The 25,057-nt window shown below is 39.6% G+C and overlaps 1 protein-coding gene across 3 annotated transcripts in view; it reads left to right on the forward strand.

Annotated features, from left to right (window-relative positions):
• The window catches only part of GRIA4 (glutamate ionotropic receptor AMPA type subunit 4), a gene marked incomplete at both ends in the record, with an annotated part of 287,382 nt that overhangs the window by 178,456 nt on the left and 83,869 nt on the right, over positions 1-25,057 (forward strand). For all 3 annotated transcript variants that reach the window (XM_081326677.1, XM_081326676.1, XM_081326678.1), the window contains 2 exons: positions 3,267-3,451; positions 24,812-24,865. In XM_081326677.1, the coding sequence (XP_081182803.1) occupies positions 3,267-3,451; positions 24,812-24,865 (239 nt within the window). The remainder of the gene's footprint in view (positions 1-3,266; positions 3,452-24,811; positions 24,866-25,057) is intronic.

Here is a 25,057-nt window from a genome sequence, read left to right on the forward strand (position 1 = left end):
TAGAAGACTGAGTCAACCTTGAGCCCGTGAGAATCGAACTGCCAAACTCCTGGCAATTGGCAGTCAGCAGAATTAGCCTGCAGTACTGCATTCTAACCACTGCGCCACCATGGCTCTTTAATATGACACTCCAACAAACGATTTAAATTGAATAGTTTATGACCGAAGGCATTGATGGCGAGCCTTTTAGAGACTGAATGCCCAAATTGCAACTGAAAACCCACTTATTTATCGCAAAGTGCCAGGGCCACATCAGCATTGTGGTGCCTCAAGGGGGATGGGGGGCATGGCCCACTGGGTGGGCATGGCTGCGGTGGTATGGCAGACTGAGTGGGTGTGGCCAAGTTGGGCATGGCCACCTTGATGTTGCTCATGGGGGTATGCCTGTGGAGGCTGGGCAAGATTGGAGGAGATCCAGGGGGTCTCTGGTGGGTGGAACAGTGGGCAGGAGGCTCGTCCTGTAAGGTGAGGCTGGGGGTAGGGTGGGGATGCCATTGCTGCGGGGCAAGGTGAGGCAGGGGTGGCTGCTGCCTGACACTATCGGCCCCCGCACACAGAGGCCAGCGAATGCATGGGGGCGTGCTTTACCACCTCTACTTGAGCTTGCTACACGGCTGCTTCACCTCCTTTGTGCTGGGTGGGGATGCCACTCTGGGCTCCGGCGGTGGCCTAACAGACCTACGCCAACTGCTGGAGGTGGCGGCAGGTGTGCCCACAGAGAGGGCTCTGAGTGCCGCCTCTGGCACGCGTGCCATAGGTTCGCCATCACTGTCCTAAGGCAATGTTCAACTGTTCTTGCTATTAGATGGATTCCTCTGAAGTTCAGCCAAATTCTGATTTTCTGGGATTTCAGTCATTGGTTCTATATTCCAGAACAGCAAATTCTAACTTTTTTGAAAGCTGCTTCCTTTTATAACTGCTGAATATCTGACAAATCTGCTACTCCTGTTGACACAAGTTGAAGATGTTAAGAAATGCTTTCTCCGTTCAGACTTTTGAAAACAAATCATTAATGGTCCAGCCCTTGAACACTTAAAAATGAGAACAAGGCCGGCTTGTTCGAACAGGTATGTTTTCAGATCGCGGCGAAAGGAGCGAAGATCGGGCGCCGTCCGGAGCTCAACCGGTAACTGGTTCCATAGCTCCGGGGCACCCACAGAGAAAGATCTCCCCCTGGGGGCCACCAATCTACATTCTCTGACCGGTGGCACCCTGAGGAGTCCCTCTCTGTGGGAACGCACAGGGCGGAGGGAAGTTGACGCCGGCAGCAGGTGTTCCCTAAGGTACTCCGGACCCCTGCCATGTAGGGCTTTAAACACCATTACTAGTAAAGAAAAAACACAAAAGAACACTTCTTTATTGCTGCCGAGAAAACAACATGGATGGGTTCAAGTGGTCATCATGAACTGAGCAAAGGACTTTACTATCATGTGTACAGATGTAAAAGATACAGATAATTTGCTACTACTTTTTTAAAGGGTAGAAATACACACTCTCCCATTATTTTCATTTTCTTTTGTATTTTATATTCTGAAAAACTAATAAAATTTTGAAAACAAAAAAAGAACCCCAAAGAATAAATCATTCTTTTTATCAAGAGATTTACATCAGGAATACAGAAGGTTCCTTGGGAGTAACTAACAATTTAACTCAACTGTTTTGGCAGAGGTATTTTTAATTGATGTTTTTATCCTTCATTATCTTTAAGGCAAATATATTTTGAGCAAATATATGAAAATAAAAAAATGACCCTGCTCACCTATCCTATGTAACAAATTTGTGAAACGATGATAATGCAAATGCCCTTGAGGACCACTCGGAGGCTTCAGCTGGTGCAGAATGCAGTCGCGTGAGTTGTGATGGGGGCTTCCCGATACTCCCATGTAATACCTCTGCTCCGCGAGCTGCATTGGCTTCCGGTTGCCCTCCGGGTGAGATTCAAGGTGCTGGTGATGACCTATAAAGCCCTAAATGGCTTGGGTCCGGGATATCTGAGGGAACACCTGCTGCCGGCATCAAGTTCCCTTCGTCCTGTGCGCTCCCACAGGGAGGGCCTTCTCAGGGTGCCGCCGGCAAAAGATTGCTGCCGGGCAACACCCAGGGGGAGGGCCTTCTCTGTGGGTGCACCTGCCCTTTGGAACCAGTTACCTGTAGAGCTCAGGACTGCCCCTGATTTTCGTTCATTCCGCCGGGACGTGAAGACCTGGCTCTTTGAGCTTTCCGGACAGGACTGAGGATTTTAATTTTTAACTTATTGTAATTGGGTTTTAATTAGAGTTACAGGGGTTTTATATTTTACTCAAGGATAATTTAATTATTTTAATTATTAACTTTTTGTATTGTAGTGTTATTTTTAATTGCCTTGTGAACCGCCCTGAGTCTTATGGGAGAAGGGCGGTATATAAGTTCAAATAATAATAATAATAATAATAATAATAATAATAATAATAATAATAATAATAATAATAATAATAATAATAATAATAATAATAATAATAATAATAGGGGAAAAACATCACTACCATCTTGCCTGCCTAACTCAATGAATTTACTCATGAGAATAAGTGGGTGGGTGAGTGAAGAGGCATATAAAACATATTGTATGGTGACTTTTTCCCCCTCAAATGATATATACTTGTATATTGGTGAAAGATTTTAATTTACTAGTATTATCAGTTGACTAACAGATTAATTAAGTTTAAGTATTGCTTACAATACTGTAGCAACAGACAGTTGCACAGAAGCAAAAGGAAGGAAAGAAAGAAGGAAAGAAGTCAAAGGGAAAAAATCTAGAGATTAGGAAATCCTCTTTCTGAAGATTTTTGTTTGCATAGTTGATCAGTATGAGCATATTGATTTATAAGCTACAACAAGCATTGCCTAAAATTGAGGCTGAACAGCCTAATAATCTATCAGATATTTTAGGCTTCAGTTCACACCGGCAAGCAAAGTTTGTGCAATAGTCTGGGCCTTTCAACTTAATACACTCCTATTCAAACCAAAAGCCTAACTTATCTATTATTGCATATTTAATAAACTGAACAGTCTTTAAGCAATTGTCAGTGCTCTGTGTATATTTGTGTGTGTGTGTGTGTGTGTGTGTGTGTGTGTGTAGTAGGGAGAGAAGAAAAAATGCAGTCTGGTTAATGACTATAAATTTTAACTCCCCACTAACGTTATAAGAAAAAGGATATTGATCAAACAGTCTTGTGATTCACAAAATGCAAGAACTACGTCATTAAGTGTATTGTTTCATTTTCTTTTAGGTTACTCAATACTTCAAGCTATTATGGAAACAGCAGGCGAAAAAAGCTGGCAAGTTAGTGCCATATGTGTGGAGAATTTTAACGATGCAAGCTACAGGCAGCTTTTAGAAGATTTGGACCGAAGACAAGAAAAAAAATTTGTAATAGATTGCGAAATAGAGAGACTTCAGAATCTCTTAGAACAGGTAATACTTGCTTTTAATGCAACCAGAAACACATTAGCATTGCTTTAGAAGTAGAGTCTCTTTTTTGGCATTTATTCTGTCCTGTCTGTCAAGAAGACATTTTCCTCATTTCCACTTTTATACATAATCTGCTAATTAGTATCAACAATTGCCTCCATTTTGAGTATAAATGGGAAATTCCAATAAAACAATGTTTTGATTCACCCAGGAAAATGAATGGAAGCAGTATATTCTAGGGCTTAATGAAATATAATGGTGAAATACCTATTAGCTGAAATGTGGGTGAATATAGGTCACATATAAAGCAGGTACACAATTCTTCAAAGAAAGGAGTCTTTAGAGAGCAGTAATGGACTCCCCCTCCCTTCAAACACTCTTTTGATAAATCTCTCTCGCTCACACAAGTACATTTATTAACACAAAGATGTTAGCTTCTACAGATGCATACATTTACATTGACAATATACTTGAAATCTGGCTAAAGAAATGAATCTGCTATTGTCGTTGTAAGTTTGGCTTTTTTTGGGGGGGGGGGAGGATACAATAATAATAATAGCACCAACATTTGTTTCCCAAGAAGATACAAATCAGTATCACTAATAAATCATATTACAACACTAATTTATTGACAGAACAGATTGCCATAGCAATAGTTTGGAAGACAGTAGTGGGCATATATGCTAATAGTCCCATTGTAATGTGTGGCCACATGACCATGGAGACGTCCTCGGACAAGCGCTGGCTCTTCGGCTTTGAAATGGAGATGAGCAGTGGCCCCTAGAGTTGGAAACGACTAGCACACATGTGCGGGGAAACCTTTACCTTTTTAATGTGCGGTACAAAATTATTGGATTGTTAAAATCAGTCCAGACATATAGTCATACAGAATAACAGAGTTGGAAGGGAACTTGGAGGGCTTCTGCAGGAGATCCTATACAATGTCAGACAAATTGCTGTTCCATTTCTTCTTAAAAACTTCCAGTGATAGACACCCACAACTACTGGAGGCAAGCCCATCCACTGATTATTATTTTTCAATGGCAGGAAGTTTTTCAAAGATTGAGAGAACTTACAGAGTATCTTTGTCTATATCAATTTAACTTTCTCAATTTTAGAGCAGACTTGGATTTTTTTCTGCAAACCAAAGAGCAGTTAGTATTTTTTCACTAGTAGTCTCATAGTTTGATTCCACTCAGCCTACTTTTGGTAAATCGGTTGATTGAAAAGCCACACATACCCAATAACCAGTTACCAGTCTGTCTGAAACACAATCACATTTCACGCAACAAAATTCAGCAAGCACAATGTGATCTTACTGTTCTCTCTCTCTCTCTCTCTCTCTCTCTCTCTCTCTCTCTCTCTCTCTCTCTCTCTCTCTCTCTCTCTCTCTTTCTATCGGTTATTATCTAATTACTACTATAGTAGAATTCAGTAGTGATCATACCTTTTTTTCTTTTTAAACTCAATTTTCTTTTCCATGTGTATATTTTTTCCCATTAGCTATTATTTTTATTAGAAAGCCAGTTTGTTATAATAGTTAAGGGATGAGCTTAGAAACCAGAAGACCATCAGCTCCAGTCATATTTTAGGCACAATGCCATTTGGGTGATGTTGGGCCAGTCACTCTCTCTTAGCCCTAGGAAGGAGGCAATGGCAAATGAGTTCTGAAATATTGCCAAGAAAACTACAGGGGCTTGTCCTGCCAAACTAGGAGAGAACACAGACTTAAAGGCACCAAGTATACTGTACATCCATGCATACATATGTACATACGGGCAGAAAAATGCATTTTCATTATTTCTTTGCAAAACTTTTTTCCTAAGTATTCTTCATTAATCGATAACCAGTGAATCTTCATATTCTGTATGCCAACTGCAACATACCACAATCTCTATGGTTTGTTTGTCATGAAACACAAATATTGGGAAAGGCTCCATGTATTCATTCATTCAAATTATTTTTATTCATGTCTTCCTCTAAAAAGATTCTCAGAGCAGCTAACAAAAAATAATAAAGCTATGTTTGCCTTTAGATTTATAATTTAAAAGACATAACAGGGATTGGGAAGAGAGAAGGAAAATTGTGATTCTGACCTTGCCTGTAATTCTGAAACAGGTCTAGCTGAGGGTCAGTGTAGTCCCATATTACATTTTCAGTCTGATGTTTCAAGAAACTGGACTTAAGGGTTTGTTTATTTATTTAGCATATGGCATATACATGGACTAGCAATATAAATTAACATTTCAACTAGATTAGTGGAACCCAATAAAATATAAATGTCAAAAAGATCTATGTTCAAATATCAATGTCTAGGCCAGGGGTGTCAAACTGCTGGCCTGCAGGCCAGACACATCATCCAGGATGGCAAAACCATCCTGATACGTTGCGCGACATCACGTGACGTTGAGAGTTTGACATGTCTGGTCTAGGCCATCTAACTATTGAACCACAGCACTGTTTATATTTAAAAAATCAGATACTAGAGTGGTACATGTTCTTAAAGGGACGTGGTGGCTCAGTGGGTTAGGACGCTGAGCTTGTCGATCAGAAGGTCGGCAGTTTGGTGGGTCGAATCCCGAGTGCCGCATAACAGAGTGAGCGCCTGTTACTTGTCCCAGCTTCTGCCAACCTAGCAGTTCGAAAATACGTAAAAATGCAAGTAGAAAAATAGGGACCACTACGATGGGAAGGTAACAGCGTTCCATGCGCCTTTGGCATCCAGTCATGCCAGCCACATGACCACGGAGACGTCCTCAGACAAGCGCTGGCTCTTCGGGTTTGAAATGGAGATGAGCACCGGCCCCTAGAGTTGGAAACGACTAGCACGCGTGTGCGGGGAAACCTTTACCTTTACCTATATGTTCTTAGCTTATAGCTGGTCACGATGTGATCTACAGTTTGACATGGGACCCCACAGTCACACTGAGAGGAGGATACTATGCTCCATTTATGCAGAGAGTCCTGGCAGACACCATGTGAGGTGCTAATCCTGTTCAGTGCTGACGTGGTAGTTCAAAGCCTGACACCTTTTTGTGGGGTCATTTATATGTCTTCCTATAACTGGGCGTTCAGCTACCCATTTGGTTTTCCACTTGCAGACGTTGCACAAGTGCCAGTAGGGCCTTCCTGGATTTGAGTCTTCCTGCTGATAAATGAGGAAGGTTGGCATGCATACCGGTAGGAGCGAGTTGTTCATAATTTTTCTGTATTCTCTCACTTGTGCATCTTGCCTTCGTAAAGCTAGCAGTGCTCTATGGCTCAGAAGCCAGCAAGTTGGAATGGTTTTAATACATCCTCATGGTGTCATTGAGCGTGGTATCCAACTTACTAGCATGACATCTGTTAAGCCATGCATAGGGACACAATATTCTGCTGCAGAGTAGATCAACCCTAAGGCTGATGACCTGAGGGTGGCAGCTGAAGCTTCCCATTTAGTTCCGCATAATTTCTGTAGTATGTTGCTACAAGTATTTATTTTTGGCACTGTATTCTCTAGGTGTTTCTTTTAGGAGAGAGTCCAGTCCAATGTTACTCCAGGGTACTTTGGATGGGGATCATAGGGGAGTAAGCTGTTGTTTAAGTAGATATTTCAGGGTTTTGTATGCTAGTTTGTTGTTAAGATGGAAGCACATAGTTGCTGGTGCTAGGAGTGAGCCTGCGGTCAGTGAAGAATTTTCCCAAGGTTTTAAGATCTTTGGATAGGAGTCACCTCCATGTGTTTTTCTTGTTATAATTTAAGGGTTATAATCCTTCCTTAGCATACAACCTGGGGGAAAAAGAGACATTGAAAGTGAAGCCTTTATTGCCCATTGGCAGTTTTTTTTCCTAAGTCATCTAAACTACTGACTTTCAGTTCCTTTTGTGGCTGTGAGTTCACGAATAAATATGCATTATGTAAAAAGAAAATTACCCTTTGTCTCCATTATATTGCAGATTCTTGGATGATCCCAGGTTCTAGTCTAGAAGAACGGAAGAAGCAAACTATTTCAAGCCATATTTTTTTTATTATCTTCACATTTTATGTAGCGTTTGTGCTGGTATGACAATCTTTTTGAAATACAAGTAGAATATTCTAGGGCTTGAGACTTGGCCTTTGAAGGTGAAAAATTTGCTTCCAGGCAAATAGGATTAGTATGTAGAAACTGTCAGAACCTCTTTAAAACAGCTGCATCTTTGATCCAGATGGATTATCTTAAGGGGCTGCCAGTGCTTTGAAACACCTTCTCCCCTTAAATCTGAAGAATGGTACAGCCTGATGATAATCTTATAGAAAATTCATTTCTATAAAAACATTATGAGTGGCAAGTTTAATTTCAGGCTCTTCCTGGCAGTTCCTAACACTGCCTTTTTCATTGAGTTGACATTTTCAGTAAGTGTTCATCTATGTTCTTCCCTAAATCCATTTCCTCAGTAATCACAGCTAATTCAGACTCAGACATCACGTATATTTTCTTAGAATTCCCTTGGCTTCATTTTTCATCATTTATTCACATTTATTCTCATTTGCCATTTTAGTAATCAATCCCTAATTACGGCTTTTAATAAGTTACTGTGCTCTGTAAGTATACCAAATGCAATAAAACAGTTCCAAGCTACTTACTAAACCAAAGTGACATTTCTAATGAGTTTTTAAAAAATGAGAAATAGATAAATATGACTCTCATTCATACTTCAAATGGATGATGGTGCCCTTCAGTTTTGCTTTTCCATTTATTTCCTTTATTGATCAATACTTTTACCTAGGAGTAAGTCCCATCAAATTCGGAAAGGCTAATTATACTAACATAGGATTGCAGTGTTATCCCCTTTTCAGATGGGGTAGAAGGGAAGGAACATTCAGCACAGCACAGGCTGTCATCTTAACTATCAGTTTGATTTCATATCAAGCATTCTGGATATTTACAGTTTCTTTATTCCTGTAAGCAAATTAAGAAGGCCAATAGCTTTGTAGTTTTCACTGTCTTTTCATGTATGCTTAGTAACCATACATGTCCATCACACAATTCTCTTCCCTGGTCAGCAACATTACAAAAGTTCGCACAAAGCAGAAAAGGAATAAGAAATGGTAAATCAAAGGAAGTAAATCATAAGATAAGGAAATATAAAAGGAAACACAGCTACATTTATTTTATACCAAACCATTCACGTGCTTTCCTATACTTGCAAGTCATCCTTGCTTCCATAAACCTTTTTATAAACTGTCATTTAATATTTAAACTGTATTTGTTTGAATACTTTACCATGTTTCCCTGAAAATAAAGCCCGGTCTTATTTTTTATTTTATTTTTTTTGCCTCCAAAAAAGGCACTAGGTCTTTTTTTTTTTGAGGGGGGGGGTTCGTTTCTACTCACCTCACAGCAGCAGCAACAACAGCCCTGCAGCCTCCTTAGCCGGCCTGCTTCTTCTGCGACCAAAGGAGCAGCTTCATTCTGCAGCTGAGAATGGAACTCCATAGCTTGGTTCTCAGCTGTAGAGAGCTTTCGGAAAGGCCTCTGGCTGCGAAATGCAGGCCGGGGGGAGGCTGCAGAAGAAGTGGGCCAGTGAGGAGAGGCAGATGTCGGTTCATGGGAGGTCTGGTAAGTGGTGTGGGGCGCATGGGGCAGCGCCATCACCCCCACTCCTACCCTAGCTTGATTTTTAGGCATGCACCTCGCCCCCAAACTAGGGCTTATTTTTGGGGTAGGGCTTATATTAGGCCCACCCCCAAAATCAAGCTAGGGCTTAATTTCAGGGTAGGCCTTACTTTCGGGGAAACACAGTACATCCATTAAGTTCAGCATAACTTCAATATGACTATAAATAACTTCAATTATTTATATTCATATAAATCATCCTGTAATTCAAGTCTCCTCACTTTATCATGCACTTTCTCTAAATCAGTAGATATACAATTATTTATTTTTATTTATATATTTATTTGTATCCTGCCTTTATTGTTTTTATGAATAAGATGGTCAACATATTCAACACACCTTCCTCTTCCTATTTTCCCCATATCAGCAATCCTGTGAGGAGAGTTGGGCTGAGAGAGATTGACTGGCCCCAGGTCACCCGGCCAGTTTTTCATGGTTAAGAAGTAGAACTCACAGTCTCCCACTTTCCAGCCTGGTGCCTTAATTGTTAGACCTAACTGGTTCCTTAACTCCTTTTCTCATGTTCACACATTTATACAGCCCTACCTGGCATAAAGCCATTCTGCTGTCCCCTCTTAAATCCTTTCACTTAAAATTCTGCCTCAAGAAATTAATTCATCTCTAGCTGTTGCATTCACAGTTGCTACCTTTTTCTTTGTTTGGGGATAATGGCAGTCACCAGCCAGAGATACCATCTTCATGAAGCACATGTTAAATAAGTCATTTAGTCACTTCATAAGTGAACCATATTCATATTTTAACATTTGTCCAGTTACATTATCTACACTTGCAGTCTTATCCTTTTTCAATATTCTCAAAGCATTTGTAAATCCTTTTATATACATTCTTTTTGGACACTAAAATTAATAGGATTCATTTCAGTTCCACTCTTTGATATACCATGATCATTCCGATGCAGATCTCTAAAATTCTCCATCCAGCTTGCCCTTTCTTCAGGTTCATCATAAATCATTTTGTCACTTTTACTTTTAATCCCATTCACTCTCTTGCTTTAAGAGATTTTTTCTCTCTGCTTTTCTTCTAGCATGAAATGTTCTATGCTCAGCCTAGAAACTTTGCCACCATCTTTTTCTGTCTGCACATTACAGAGAATTTCTCTCTCTTCCTCTTTGCAGCAATTATTCTCATACAGGCATGTTTTCTTATCTGACCAAACCATCTCCAGACTATTGAGGTTTAAAGAAAATTTGATATGATACAGAGGGAAAAACAAAACATCCTGAGTACTTTAGACAATTGCTGGATTTTGCCCATGCCTGTTTCTGGTATGCATTTTACAGATAGTCCTTGACTTACGACCATAATGGAGATTGCCCATTATGGTCGTAAGTCGTGATGGGCATAAAACAGGTCACCCATGTGATCAGCCCAATTTTACAATCTTTTTTGTAGCAGTCATTAAGTAAAACCTGCAGTCATTAAGCAAACCAATTTTTTGCTATGGGCTGGTCTTGCCAAAACCAGGAAGTAAATACCAGTTTTCAACAAAAACAGTCATAAAATGTGGTCACATGAGTGTGGGACACTGCAAAAGGCCATAAATGTGGACCAGTTGCTGAGCATGGTAATATGGTGGGGTGCATCAGAATTTCCACAACAGATTATATGTAATCCCGGGGAGTCCATCATAACTTCAAATGGTCACTAAGTTGAGGATCCCCTATAGTTCATTCATAATTGAACATATACCTTACCTGCACCAGAATCACTCTCCAATGTCAGACTAATTTCATTCATTTCTGTTTTTTTCTTCTTTCTCTTAGTTTCACCATTTCTCTCTCTCTCTCTCTCTCTCTCTCTCTCTCTCTCTCTCTCTCTCTCTCTCTCTCTCTCTCTCTCTAAATGATGTTCATCATTTTCACATCGTAATTATTGGGGGAGGTTTTATGTGTAATACATATTAAAAATGAGTAGAGTGTCAATCATACCCTAATAACTGCCATCTTGACATTTTTTACTGTAACTTGTGGACGTTTGCCTCCAAAAGTGGTGAATGGTCCAACACTGGATGTTTTTAAGAAGAGACTTGACAGCCATTTGTCTGAAATGGTATAGGGTTTCCTGCCCGAGCAGGGGTTTGGACTAGATTACCTCCAAGGTCCCTTCCAACTTTATTATTATTATTATTATTATTATTATTATTATTATTGTTGTTGTTGTTGTTGTTGTTGTTGTTGTTGTTGTTGTTGTTGTTGTTATTTCATCAAGTTGCTATCTTCCATATGCCATGATGTCAGCAGATGTGTGACATTATGGTCAACCAGAACTATCTTTTAGTAAAATGTAAAAGATGATGATAGATAGATAGATAGATATTTATTTATTTATTTATTTATTTATTTATTTATTTAATTTATATACCGCCCTTCTCTCAAGAGACTCAGGGCGGTGAACAGGGCAATACATAAAAATTAGATACAAAAGTTAAAATTAGATTATTAAAACATAATTAAACAATGCCCAGAAATAATACAAGTTTAAAATTGAAGTCGTTAATAAAAATCCCACCCCGTCCCATCAGGCCAGGCCAGCTTGTTTAAAAAGATAGGTTTTAAGGTCGCGCCGGAAGGAGCGGAGATCGGGCGCCATCCGGAGCTCAACCGGAAGATGGTTCCATAAATCCGGTGCACCCACAGAGAACGCTCTCCCCCTGGGGGCCACCAGTCGGCATTCTTTGACCGGCGGCACCCTGAGGAGGCCCTCTCTGTGGGAGCGTACTGGGCGGAGGGAAGTTGACGCCGGCTGCAGGTGCTCCCCAAGGTATTCTGGACCCATGCCATGGAGGGCTTTGTAGGTCATTACCAACACCTTGAACCTCACCCGGAAGACAACTGGTAACCAATGCAGCTCGCGGAGCAGAGGTGTAACACGGGAGTATCGGGAGACTCCCAATACAACTCTCGCGGCTGCATTCTGTACCAGTTGGAGCCTCCGAGTGGTCTTCAAGGGTAGCCCCATGTAGAGAGCGTTGCAGTAATCAAGACGAGAGGTCACGAGCGCATGAGTGACCGTGCGCAAGGCATCCCGGTCTAGATAGGGCCGCAACTGGCGCACCAGGCGAACCTGGGCGAACGCCCCCCTAGTCACAGCTACAATATGATCTTCTAAGGAGAGTTGTGAGTCTAGGAGGACTCCCAAGTTGCGAGCCCTATCTACAGGAGGTAAAGACTCACCCCCCATAATGAGGGGTGGGATATCCTGAATATCCCGAGATGCCGGTACGCACAGCCACTCCGTCTTGTCAGGGTTGAGACGAAGCCTGTTCCTCCCCATCCAGACCCGGACCGCCTCCAGGCACCGGGACATCACGTCGAGGGCATCACTGGGGTGGTTTGGGGTCGAAATGAAAAGTTGGGTATCATCAGCATACTGATGATACCCAACTCCAAAACCACGAATGATCTCACCCAGCGGTTTCATGTAGATGTTGAACAGAAGGGGCGAGAGGACCGACCCCTGAGGGACTCCACAAGCGAGAGGCCTCGCGGTCGACCTCTGCCCTCCTGCCAACACCGACTGCGAGCGTCCCAGGAGATAGGAGGAGAACCACTGAAAAACCGTGCCTCCCACTCCCAATCCCCTGAGACGCCGCAGCAAGATACCATGGTCGATGGTATCGAAAGCCGCTGAGAGGTCTAATAGGACTAGAACAGAGGAGTATCCTCTGTCCCGAGCCCTCCAGAGATCATTCACCAGCGCGACCAATGCCGTCTCCGTGCTGTACCCGGGTCTGAAGCCCGATTGGTACGGGTCTAGATAATCCGCTTCATCCAGGACCAGAGGGAGCTGATGCGCCACCACACTCTCAACAACCTTCGCAAGAAAGCGAAGGTTGGAGACCGGACGAAAGTTATTCAAAACAGCCGGGTCCAAGGCAGGCTTCTTGAGGAGAGGTCTCACCACCGCCTCTTTCAAGGCGGCGGGAAAACTACCCTCACTCAGAGAAGCAGATATAACCGCCTGGAACCAGCCTCGTGTCCCCTCCCGGGCTGCATAAACCAGCCAGGAAGGGCACGGGTCCAATAAACATGTGGTGGAGCTCAGCCTCCCCATGATCCTGTCCACTTCCTCCGGAGTCACAGGATCGAACTCCTCCCAGGTGACATTGACAAGACCGCTCGTGTCCTGATCGTCCGATACTGCCCAGTCGGAGTCCAAACCGGTCCGAATAGATAGATAGATAGATAGATAGATAGATAGATAGATAGATAGATAGATAGATAGATAGATAGATAGATAGATAACCTTTATTGTAATTTTTACTGTGGGCACAATGGCACACTTTAAAAATGAAATTTAGTTGCTTGCTCTCAAAGTGTACACATACATAACACACATTTAAACATACTATATACAACATATATATAGACCTACATCCTTACATATAAGTAACATATAAATATTAATCACTGTCCATCTTGAATACATAACAGAAGGAGGAAGCTTGAGAGTTCACAAGGTTAATACTGTATGGAACAAAATTGTGACTGAGTCTGAATGTTCTGCTTTGGATACCACAGATACCACAGTTGGTTACCAAACTCAGTCCTACCTTCTGCCACATGCAACATTCTCTGCTAAGGCAGTTTTGGCATATTTTGTCCAATACTAACATAGTGCAATGGAAATCCAATTTTAAATCATGCCATTAATCTCCAATTGAGAAGACTCTGCAAATCAACGTAGGTTGCCTATCTCCTATCCCACCAATCAAGAGGTGTACTGATACAACCTCAGGATTCATGCTTCATTTAAAAGACCTTAAATTAATTCCCAAGGTCATGAATAATGTATATCCCATACTTATTGATTGGAAAAGGAGATGGATTTCATTTTTTGTTAAAGATCTAAAAACAAAGTTTGTTGTACCAGTTGTGACTTGCAGCAAAGGAGTGCCATCTAGTGGTATTGCCAATTATTTTATTATGCTGCTAGTTTTTAAACAAGATACTGAGCTTTTTGCCTCATTAAAATATGTTGTGAGCTGGAGATTTCAGCTGGTTTTCTTTTTTAAAAAAAAATACCATCATAATTGCCTTCAGAGTTAATGAATATGTGAATAATCTGAAAAATAGAGTTTATGTGGAGTATTTTTAAATGAAGCAGAAACTATAATGCACAGACATTATGTCAGTGTGGGAAACAATTTTATTTTATTTTATTATTTTAGTATTATTTGCTTTAATGTGTTGTGAGCCACAAATGTTATTTCATGTATCTAGACAAATTAAAGAGAAATAGATACTCTGCAGACCTTGACCAGGTTTAAATATATTTTTTTTAAAAAAGTATTCTCATTAAATTGTTCAGCTATTTCTTTATATAGTATTTGAATGATGATCACACAGATTTTAACAGGGAAACATGATGGTTTAATTTCACTACAGCTTGTTAGTTAATTCAGACTTTCCCCAGTTAACTAACTGCCAAACATGGTTATTTATGGCCTGAATACAGAGTTGCTTAAATTGTCTCAATTTCACATCATTATTTCAACGTGTTTTATTTTTGTGACTTCACTGCCTATCTGTATATAGAGATGGAAGTGTGATCATTTAGTGGGAGGAATGCTTTTATTCTTAGTAATCTTGTAGGACAGGTCTGAAATTTCAGGAAGTGGATTCGGGCTAGACAGCACAATGTTTTTCCTGGCAGTAATTGGTGTCAGCAAATGAAGTAGGTTGCCTCATGAACTGACAAAGGCTAAAGCCTTCTGGACACCCATTTCAGCAGGAAGTTGGAATAGCTGACCATGAAGATGGAACATACAACACAGAGTAATAGAGTTGAAAGGGACCTCGGAGATCTTCTAGTCCAACCCTCTGCTCGAGCAGGAGACCCTATGCCTTTTCAGATAGGGTCTGAAGGCAAGCTGGTTGATTGCTGTCTCCTTGGTTCTAGGTTGTTTCTCTCCTTGGTTAGTTTCCATCTGTTGTTTCTCGTCTTGCTTTTTGGTGCTTTGGAAAATAGTTTGACCCCCTTGTCTTTATAAAGGTAAAGGTAAAGGTTCCCCTGCACATACGTGCTAGTCATTTCCAACTCTAGGGGCCAGTGCTCATCTCCGTTTCAAAGCCGAAGAGCCAGCGCTTGTCCGAGGACGTCTCCGTGGTCATGTGGCCGGCATGACTAGACGCCAAAGGCGCACGGAACGCTGTTACCTTCCCACCGTAGTGGTCCCTATTTTTCTACTTGCATTTTTACGTGCTTTCGAACTGCTAGGTTGGCAGAAGCTGGGACGAGTAACAGGTGCTCACTCTGCTACGCGGCACTCGGGATTTGACCTGCCAAACTACCGACCTTCTGATCGACAAGCTCAGCGTCCTAACCCACTGAGCCACCGCATCCCTTTATAAGAGCCCCTCAAATATTGGAACACTGCTATCATGTCTCTCGTAGTCCTTCTTTTCATTGAACTAGACCAGGGGTAGGCAACCTCGGCTCTTTTATGACTCATGGACTTCAACTCCCAGAATTCCTGAGTCACAGCTGACTCAGGAATTCTGGGAGTTGAAGTCCATGAGTCATAAAAGAGTCGAGGTTGCCTACCCCTGAACTAGACATACCCAATTCCGGTAACCGTTCTTCCGTATGTTTTAGCGTCCACCTCCTTAATTATTATTATAGTTTTCAACTCTGTGATTCTAAGGAAAGAATGTAAACTATTAAATCAATCTCAAACTTCTTTATTTAGTAACTGTTTCTTTCATCTTCAGCAGAGTTTCTTTTCTCAAGTCTACTGCCAAGGACATATTTTTAAAGAACTTAGGGCATTTAACAATTTCACTTATCTCAAGCTTTGTGCTACTCACTTGTAAACTCTACTTTTGCGACCATAAGCTTTGATGTTCTATATTGTTCTTATTAGATTCCTTATTATTTAGTATTATGTTTTAATATAATACTAATAAAAAGGGGGGAAATGTGTCCCCCCTTTTTTTTAAAAAAAAAAGCCTGTTAGAACTAGAAAATTGGAAGGAAAAAAATTACATTTGGCAACATGCATTCAAAACTCAGTAGCATAGTAACACTGTCTTTAAAGTACATGGACAGTTTTTGCATTTGGTAACTTTCCTGCAAAGCCTGCTAAACGAAGAAATAGTTTTTTTGCATTTGACAGCATGAAAGTTCATTAGCACAGCGATACCCTCTATAATAGACTCAAAAAGTACATCCTCTTTGGCAAAAATATTGCACTATAACCAACCATTCCTTATTTTATTTTAAGCTTGGGACTAAACTCCACGATACAGGGAAATTTTCTGATTTCCGAATATTTGAAATGGCCATTCTATATCTCAGGATACTTTTTCAGCATTGGAGAGTAATACAGTAATACATGATTTACATGAGGTCACGCTGTCACTATGATTTTAATCATGCAATCCTGAGTGTGTTTTCTCCTCCCTCAAGGATGAGAGTAAGGGCTAACTGATCTTGCTATTTAGAGCTTCACCCTGAGCTTGACAATAAATCTCTCTCTAGGAATGCAAGCACACACATGAGTTTAACTGCAGAAGATTCAAGGGTGAAGCTCACACAAATAAGTTGCTTTTACTGAAGGCATGAAAAGAACTCTTACAACACTGAGGATCAGCTGTGGCAGAATCTCACCAGTTTAAATGTCAGCTCTGGGATTTAAATCTATTCTCAGTTCCTCCAACCTACTTGGCAACTGAGATTTTACTGCCTGGGTCTTAGCCTTGACTTTTGAAAGCATCTGCACAGTATTTTGATAACAGTGTTGCTTAGTCTCAGACTCCTCGTGTTTATGGAGATTCTCAGCCATTTCAGGCCATGGTTATCTCAAAGGTGCTTTTTCAAAAGACAACTGGACTAGCTTTCTGGTGCAGTTGGAACAATCTTGAAGTGAACACACTCAAAACTGTAGAAATAATAGTAGATTTTAGGAGAAGCCCTCCTGTTCTACCACCTCTTGCAATACTAGACAATACAGTATGAACTGTGGAGACCTTCAAGTTTCTAGGTTCTATAATATCTCAAGACTTAAAATGGACACCCAATGTCAAAAATGTGATCAAAAAAGCACAAAAAAGCAGATTCTTCCTGGGCCAACTCAGAAAGCTCAGGCTGCCCAAATAGCTGCTGATACACTTTTTTTATTGAAAAGTTTTACAGTACATTTTAAGTATACTCCATCCCCCCTCCCCCCCCCGACTTCCCAGAGCTGAAAGCAGGGTATTGCCTCTAACAAGCTTAAACTAAAATATGGTAACCAACTATGAATACACTTTAAATCCTATCGCACTTTAACTCCCCTTATACATAGATAAATAATAGTACATCTTATAATTCTAATATTCATTCATATGCTAGGTGAAATTTTTTAGTCCCATATTTATTCTGAATATATTCAATCCATCTTCTCCATTCCGAAATATATCTCTGTTGCGATTGTTCTTTCAGGTATGCTAGAATTTTTGCCATTTCTGCCAAGTTTGAAACTTTTAAAGTCCACTCTTCTATAGTAGGCAGTTCCTCCTTCTTCCAATATTGCGAAACCAAAAGTCTTGCTGCCGTTATTAAATTCAACATCAATTTAGTTTCTATAACCGTACAATCAGTAATAATACCCAATAAAAATAACTGTGGGGTAAACCTTATCTTTTTCTTAAATATCTTCTGCATATTCCACCAAATTTTAATCCAAAAAACTTTAACTTTTTTACAAGTCCACCACATATGATAATAGGTTGCATCCTCACAACCACACCTCCAGCATTTAGGCTGATAATTTGGATACATACATGCTAATTTTTTAGGATCTAAGTGCCACCTATAAAACACTTTATAAAAATTCTCTCTTAAATTTTGACCCTGAGTAAATTTTACATTTCTGACCCAAATTTTTCCCCAAACATCCATCGTTATTGGCTCTTGAATATTCTGGGCCCATTTCATCATACAATCTTTGACAAGTTCCGTTTCTGAATCTATTTCTATCAATGCATTATATATCCTTCTTATATGCGCTTGACTTTGATCTCTAATTTGTTTTACCAAATTTTCATCTGTTGTTGTAATACCAATGCTGCTGATACACTTCTACGAAGGAATTATGGAGGCTGTCATTTGCACCTCTATAACTGTCTGGTTTGGCACTGCAATCAAACAAGGCAGACACAGGCTTCAACGGATAGTTAGAACTGCAGAATTATTATTATTATTATTTGCTACCAGCCTGCCTTCCATTGTGGACTTGTATACTGCACAAGCCAGAAAGAGGGCTGTGAAAATATCTACAGACCCCTCACATCCTGGACATAAACTGTTTCAACTTCTTCCCTCAAGATGACACTATAGGGCATTGCATGCCAAAACAACTAGACAGTTTTTTCCTCCATGCCATCACTCTGCTAAACAACTAATTGCCACAACACTATCAAACTTCCTAGTAGGGCTGTATTACTATTATCCTTCTCATCTTTCCTGTTACCTATTACCTTATCTTCTTATGACTTTGTTGCTTTTAGATTACAGTTTATATTAATTGTTTTATTTAGTATCTTAGTATGATTTATGTTGATTGCTTATTTAGTATCCTATGACTATCTTATGATTTATGATGAATGTATTTTATGATTATGATCATGATTTATCTCTTGTTGCTTGTATGTACACTGAGAGCTTAAGCACCAGAGATAAATTCCTTGTATGTCCAAACACACTTGGCCAATAAGGAATTCTATTCTATTCTATTCTATTCTATTCTATTCTATTCTATTCTATTCTATTCTATTCTATTCTATTCTATTCTATTCTGTTCTGTTCTGTTCTGTTCTGTTCTGTTCTGTTCTGTTCTGTTCTGTTCTGTTCTGTTCTATTTCCAAAGATGTTTCACTTCTCATCCAAGAAGGTTCTTCATTTCTGAATGAATGGTGGGAGGGGAAAGAATGGAAGGATTTATAAAAAGAATATTAATCCTTCCATTCTCCACCACCACCATTTAGTCAGAACTGAAAAGGTTTTGGGGGGAGAGGCAAAATGTCTTCCTCAAGGAAAAAACAAAGTTCTGTTGCCTTTTGGAAAAGCACCTTTAAGACCTCAAATTCCTTATTTCTGACTTTGCCTGCTTCAGACTATACATTAGGCCTGAAACATTTTAAGCCCAGTTTTATATTGCTGCTATATACTTCAGACAGCAATTTCTCTAGAGCCTGATGGTTGAATATGTCATCCTGTTGCTAAACAAAGCAATTCCACTGGCTTTTTCATTGCCCTGTGATAAAACATAGTAATAGGGTTCATTGATCCAAGCCTTAGGACAGTCCGTTTTGTTCCAATTTTCCCAAGCAAAGGTTTTTGTATCTCCCTGGGAAAAAACACATTTCAAAGTGCAGTTTCTTTGAAAAGCTAGAAACACATTCAGAAAAATCAGAACTTTCTTGTAAGTGCAATTTATCCTTGCTTATTCCATCCAGAAACTGATTTCATCATCAAAAAATCTCTCAATTTTAAACCATTCTGTTACCCTGTGAAACTTTTGTCATGTTTAAGAAGATGCATTCTCAGCTACTCAGCTGAGAATTTATGCCCATCTGTTGTTCAATTTCTCGATTTCCTGGCAGAAAATCACTGTTTTCAGATCCATTTCCAAAGTCATCAAACTAAAGTTAATTGTCCTGTAAATCTGTTCTCCTAGAATGTGGTCTTCTGATCCTTCAGAATACTTATTCCTTTGTAAGTCATTTCCATAAATAATTTGCTAACACCTAGCAATTAATTCCTACCTTTCTGCCTCAATTTATCTACACACAGAATTATCAGCAATTACCTAGGTGACCTTTTGTTTCAACTACATTTGCAAGGGCACAATGGAAATGTTATTCACTCATTTTGCATTGAAAAATGTAAGTAGAAGTTAATATTGAGATATGTAGATTGATCCCTTTGATGCCTTACTGTGGATTTTAAAAACGTCTCCCTAAATTAAAATATTTCTATTAAGAAACAGATTTTTTATTGAAAACTTTATTGTGCAGATTTGCATTTGTGTTCTTTCTATAAGACAAATTTTTATAAAGATTATCTCTTCTTCCCTAATTCACTTGCCAAAAATTAGGTTAGGAAATGCTTTACTAAAGTACATTTGTCCAAAGAAAACTGGGTGAATAAGTAGAGTTTCAGCCAGTCCTGCTGGTCAGCTTAACACCACTTCATAAAAACCAATCCCAGCCTTTGCTGCCTACAATGACTAGATAAGGAGGGAGATAAAAGACACCAACTTTGGAAATAAAATTCTGAGCATGGCTGCAAAGAAGAGTTGATGACTTAGGAGCAGTGGTGGGATTCAGCCAGTTCGCACCACTTCGGCAGAACCAGTAGCTAATTTTTTGCTGCCCAAGCCCCGAATGGACTTCCAGAAGCGGCATCCACACAGAAAACTAGTTGTTCACATATTTGAATCCCACCACTGATTAGGAGTTGGCCATTTATTTATCTATTCCCATTTTAGGCCATATTGATTTCAGGGAATTTGATAAAACATAACCATTTTCAATGTTAATATTAAAAATTCACTTACTTTCTCATTTTTTGCACCATAGTGGAGGAGATGTGGGGTTAGATAGGTAGCTAGGAAGATTTAAAAAATTGTGTAAGAGCAACTTACACAGAAAGTTGTGACATGTATGTCAGAAAAAGAATGCCTCTGCATTGGAGTGAAAAAGGTTTTAGGGTGAAGGTTATCTTGAATGAGCTTAAGAGATGAACATCTGCCTGTGTTGGTCCTGTGTAGCCTCACAGAATTCTTAATAGTTTATTCAACTATTGACAATAAGAAATAAATTATTCTGACATGTTATGAATACTAATATACCAATTTGCTATAGATTGAAATGCCAGAGAGGTACAGTGACTAAGAGAAAAAGCTATGAATTTTGAAGACATAACTCTTAATTCAGATTTCAAAACTGTTACTCCCATATTTCCACCTTCCCACCTCCATCACTATCACTACCATTGGCGGAATGATGATGTTGAAAATATTGGCCAACTTTGTTAATCTGTTGTATTTGTAACAATCATTTACAGTAGGAATTATTGCAGGGTTTTAAATTTTTAAAAAGTTGTTCTTGATCACGTGAATCACATGAAGTATTAGTACCACTTTAAAAAAATGTTAGTAAGGCCACGTCTGGAATACTACATCCAGATTTGGTCACCACATTACAAAAAAGATGTTGAGACTTTGGAAAATTTGCAGAGAAGAGCAACTAAGATGATTAAAAGCCTGGAGACTAAAACACATGAAGAACAGTTGCAGGACTTGGGTATGGCCAGTCTAGAGAAAAGAAGGACTTAGGGGGACATGATAGCAGTATTTCATTTGAGGGGCTACCACAAAGAAAAGGGGGTCAACTTATTTTCCAAAGCACCAGAAGGCAAAACAAGAAACAACAGGTGGGAAATAAGGAGAGAAGCAACCTGGAATTAAGGAGAAACTTCCTAACAGTGAGGACAATTAATCATTGGAACAGCTTGCCTTAAGAAGTTGTGAGTGCTTCATCACTGCAGGTTTTTAAGAAGAGACTGGACAGCCACTTGTCTGAAATGGTACAGGATCTCCTGCTTGAGCAGGGGGTTGGAATAGAAGACCTCCAAGGTCCCCTCCAGCTCTATTGTGACTGATCTTCTCTAAATGATATTTACGATCTATCTCTGATAGTGCACCAAGATCAAGACAGAAGTACTGGTTTTTGGTACCAATTCCTACTTTAGGTGTCCACTTGTAGAGACACATAATCAGGATAGATTGTTCAGATATTTAAATCTTGGCAGGAGGTTACAGAATCTCTCGAAGTGAATGTAGGAACACTTTTCTTAGAACTGGGTTGTGAAAAGCAGAAATCAAAAAGAGCACAATATCATGGGAAAAATTTTCTTTGTGTTTTCTGATACATTTTTCATATACTCTGCATAACTCCATGCTTTTGTGATAGTTGTAATTCTTTGTTGTGCTTCTACATTTGATACAAACTGCGCATCGTCCAATGTGGCATGCCCTGCTGATTTCCTTCTACTCATAGAATCTCTAGAACCCGTTCTATCACAAATTATTTTTCTAAAGACACACTTCAGTGCTACTGCAGCTGTACTGAACATTTGCCAGTGCTTGGAAAAATCATCTTTTTTTCTTCTTCTTCTTCCCTGCTTAGAGACTCTTAAAATATTTTATGGATGGTTTTGTGGGAGATTTATCCTTGCTTCAGGTGATGCATAGAAATTTCATCTCTTGGAAATTTATATTGCTGGGTCTTTTTTGCTGCAATATTGGCACTTCAGTCCCATTTTTTTTTAATTTGTTAGACCCTTCCGCACTACTTTACATTTAACAGTGTCAGGAATTATGTTGCTAGATTTTTCTGAGCTACATTTTGGGGCTGCTAACATTTCATTATCATATTATGTAAGCATCACCGCAGAAGATGGAGAAACCCATGCTGTTTTTCCTTCTCATCTCTGGCTTGTTACAGAATTCTGTCACAGGCCTCTCCATATCATAATCATTATTTATTACGAGGAGCTGTAGCTTTCAGAAAAAGTTTATCTTAAACACGGGCAAAGAGGCAAAGTCAAATGAGAAAAATGTTTCACGCTACCAAGGGAACGCACTATTTTGAGCAAGATATGAACACTTGACTTAAAGAGATATTCATCTTGATTTGCTTCTGTATTTAAAAGATGCATACATCGTTATAAAAACATACACCCTCAGGGCAGTCTACCACCAATATCTTTTTAAAAGAAGCCTTTTAAAAAGTAAATGATGGAATTTATTAGAAAGGAAAAGCCAAATCATTCAATTCAATTTCCTTTCCATTGCAAGATTTACACTGTAAATTCTGCTTCTTCTCAAAGAGCGTGGGGAATATGACTACCAACTCTTGATCTGCAAAGCGTTGTACAGCTGCCACATGGCAGCACAGAGATAGAGAACTCTAATTTGTTTTAATATCTAGTGGTTGTCTGCAGTTTTATCAGCCCCCTATTTGTGGGGATTTTTTAATTCACTGAATTACAGAATCACAGAACTCAAAGTGATCCAAAGGTCATAATGTACTTCAGTTATCTGCTTAGTGCAAGATACGTTAAAATCTTTTGACAAGAGATTATCCAGCCTCTGTTTGAAGATTTCCAGTGAATGAGAATATACCAATTCATAAGGCTTCCATGTAAGAAGTATTCTGATATTCTTGAAAATATGTAACCTGATTTTACTTCTCTGCCCTTCAGTCCATTGGTTCTGTCCCTGTCCTTCCACAACAGTATAGAAGCACTTCTCCATCTGACAAGCCTTTAGATGATTGGAGATTATTGTTTTATCTTCCCTCAACCTTCCATTTGGCAAGCTAAATTTACCCAATTCCTCTGACCGTTCCTTACAAGACTTGATTTCCAGTCCACTCACCATCTTGGTAGCTCTCCTTTGACCTTGCTCTAGGACAATAATGTATAGAAATGGATGCAATATTCTAAGTGAGGCCTGATTAACGCAGAGTTAAATAGGATAATTGCTTCCTAAAGAGCCGTGGGTGGCGCAGTGGTTAGAATGCAGTACTGCAGGTTACTTCTGCTGAGTGCTGGCTGCCTGGAGTTTGGCAGTTCAATTCTCAGCTTTCCATCCTTCTGAGGTCGGTAAAATGAGGAGCCAGATTGTTGGGGGCAATATGCTGACTCTGTTTAGAGAAGGGTGTAAAGCACTTCACCACTGTGAAGTGGTATATAACTGTGAAGTGCTATTGCTATTTCCCCTGATATGGATTGTATGTGTCACTTAATGAAACTGAAAATAGCATTTAACTTTTAAACTATTTCACTATTGCTCCTGTTCAACTTGTGATGTATTAAATATTCAGGTCCTTTGTCTATATCCCATTATCAGGTCTCCACATCCTTTATTTTTGACTTTTGTTTTCTCCCAGATACAGGAGAAATGCATTTCTCAATGTTGCACTCTGTCCTGTTCATTTTAGTCCATTGCTCCATTACTCGGATTGAATCTTTCCTTTGTCCTCTAAAGCAGGGATCCCCAACCCCCAGTCCATGGATTTATGGTGCCAGCAACTAGCTGCACAAACAAGCAAAACCCCATCTGCTGGATGCAGGCAGCACACAAAACCACACCCCCTCAGAGAAAAACCTCTCTCCACATAACTGGTCCCTGATGCCCAAAAGGTTGGGGACCTCTGTTCTAAAGTGTTAGCCACTCCTCAGCCCCATTATCTATAAGAACGTTGATCAACACAAGGCCTGGGACTAAGCCTCATTCCATCTCATTTGATATTGCTTTCTAGGCAGATGTGAAACCAGTCTTCAGTACTCAAGACTGGGAGAGATCATTTAGCCAAATATATCCATCTTTTTATCATCTACCCTGCAACTTATAATTTTATTAATGAGGCACTTTGTTGAATGCTTTGTTGAAGTTAGGGGATATACCAACAGCATTTTCCCAATCTCTCTCTCTCTGTGTGGGTGTGGGTATGAGAGAGAGAGAGACAAGGTAGTTTAAAAAGCCAAGTGCGTATTCTCATATTTTCATATCCAATATTTAAGCATTCAAATGTTTAAACTATCTTTGATGAAGGTGTACAATAATGTCAACATATTATAAGTAATATAATAACTATTCCTTTGAATAGTATACCGTTCATTGCTTTCTCTTTTCTACCCTATTTTTCTACAGATTGTGAGTGTTGGAAAACATGTTAAAGGCTACCATTACATTCTTGCAAATCTGGTAAGAATCCCTTTTTATAGTTAATTTCATATCAAGCTAGTTAAATGATAATTAACCACAGAAAAGGAAAATCTGGTGTTGATTCAGTGATGAAAATTGAAAACTCATAGTTAACTTTGAGCTGAAATTCCTGGCTTCATGTGATGTAGCACTAATACATTAAAACCATGTTTTGATTTGTTTCTGTTTAGC

Source organism: Vipera berus, assembly GCF_964194415.1.
Source record: "Vipera berus genome assembly, chromosome: 4".
In the NCBI taxonomy this organism is placed as follows: Eukaryota; Metazoa; Chordata; class Lepidosauria; order Squamata; family Viperidae; genus Vipera; species Vipera berus.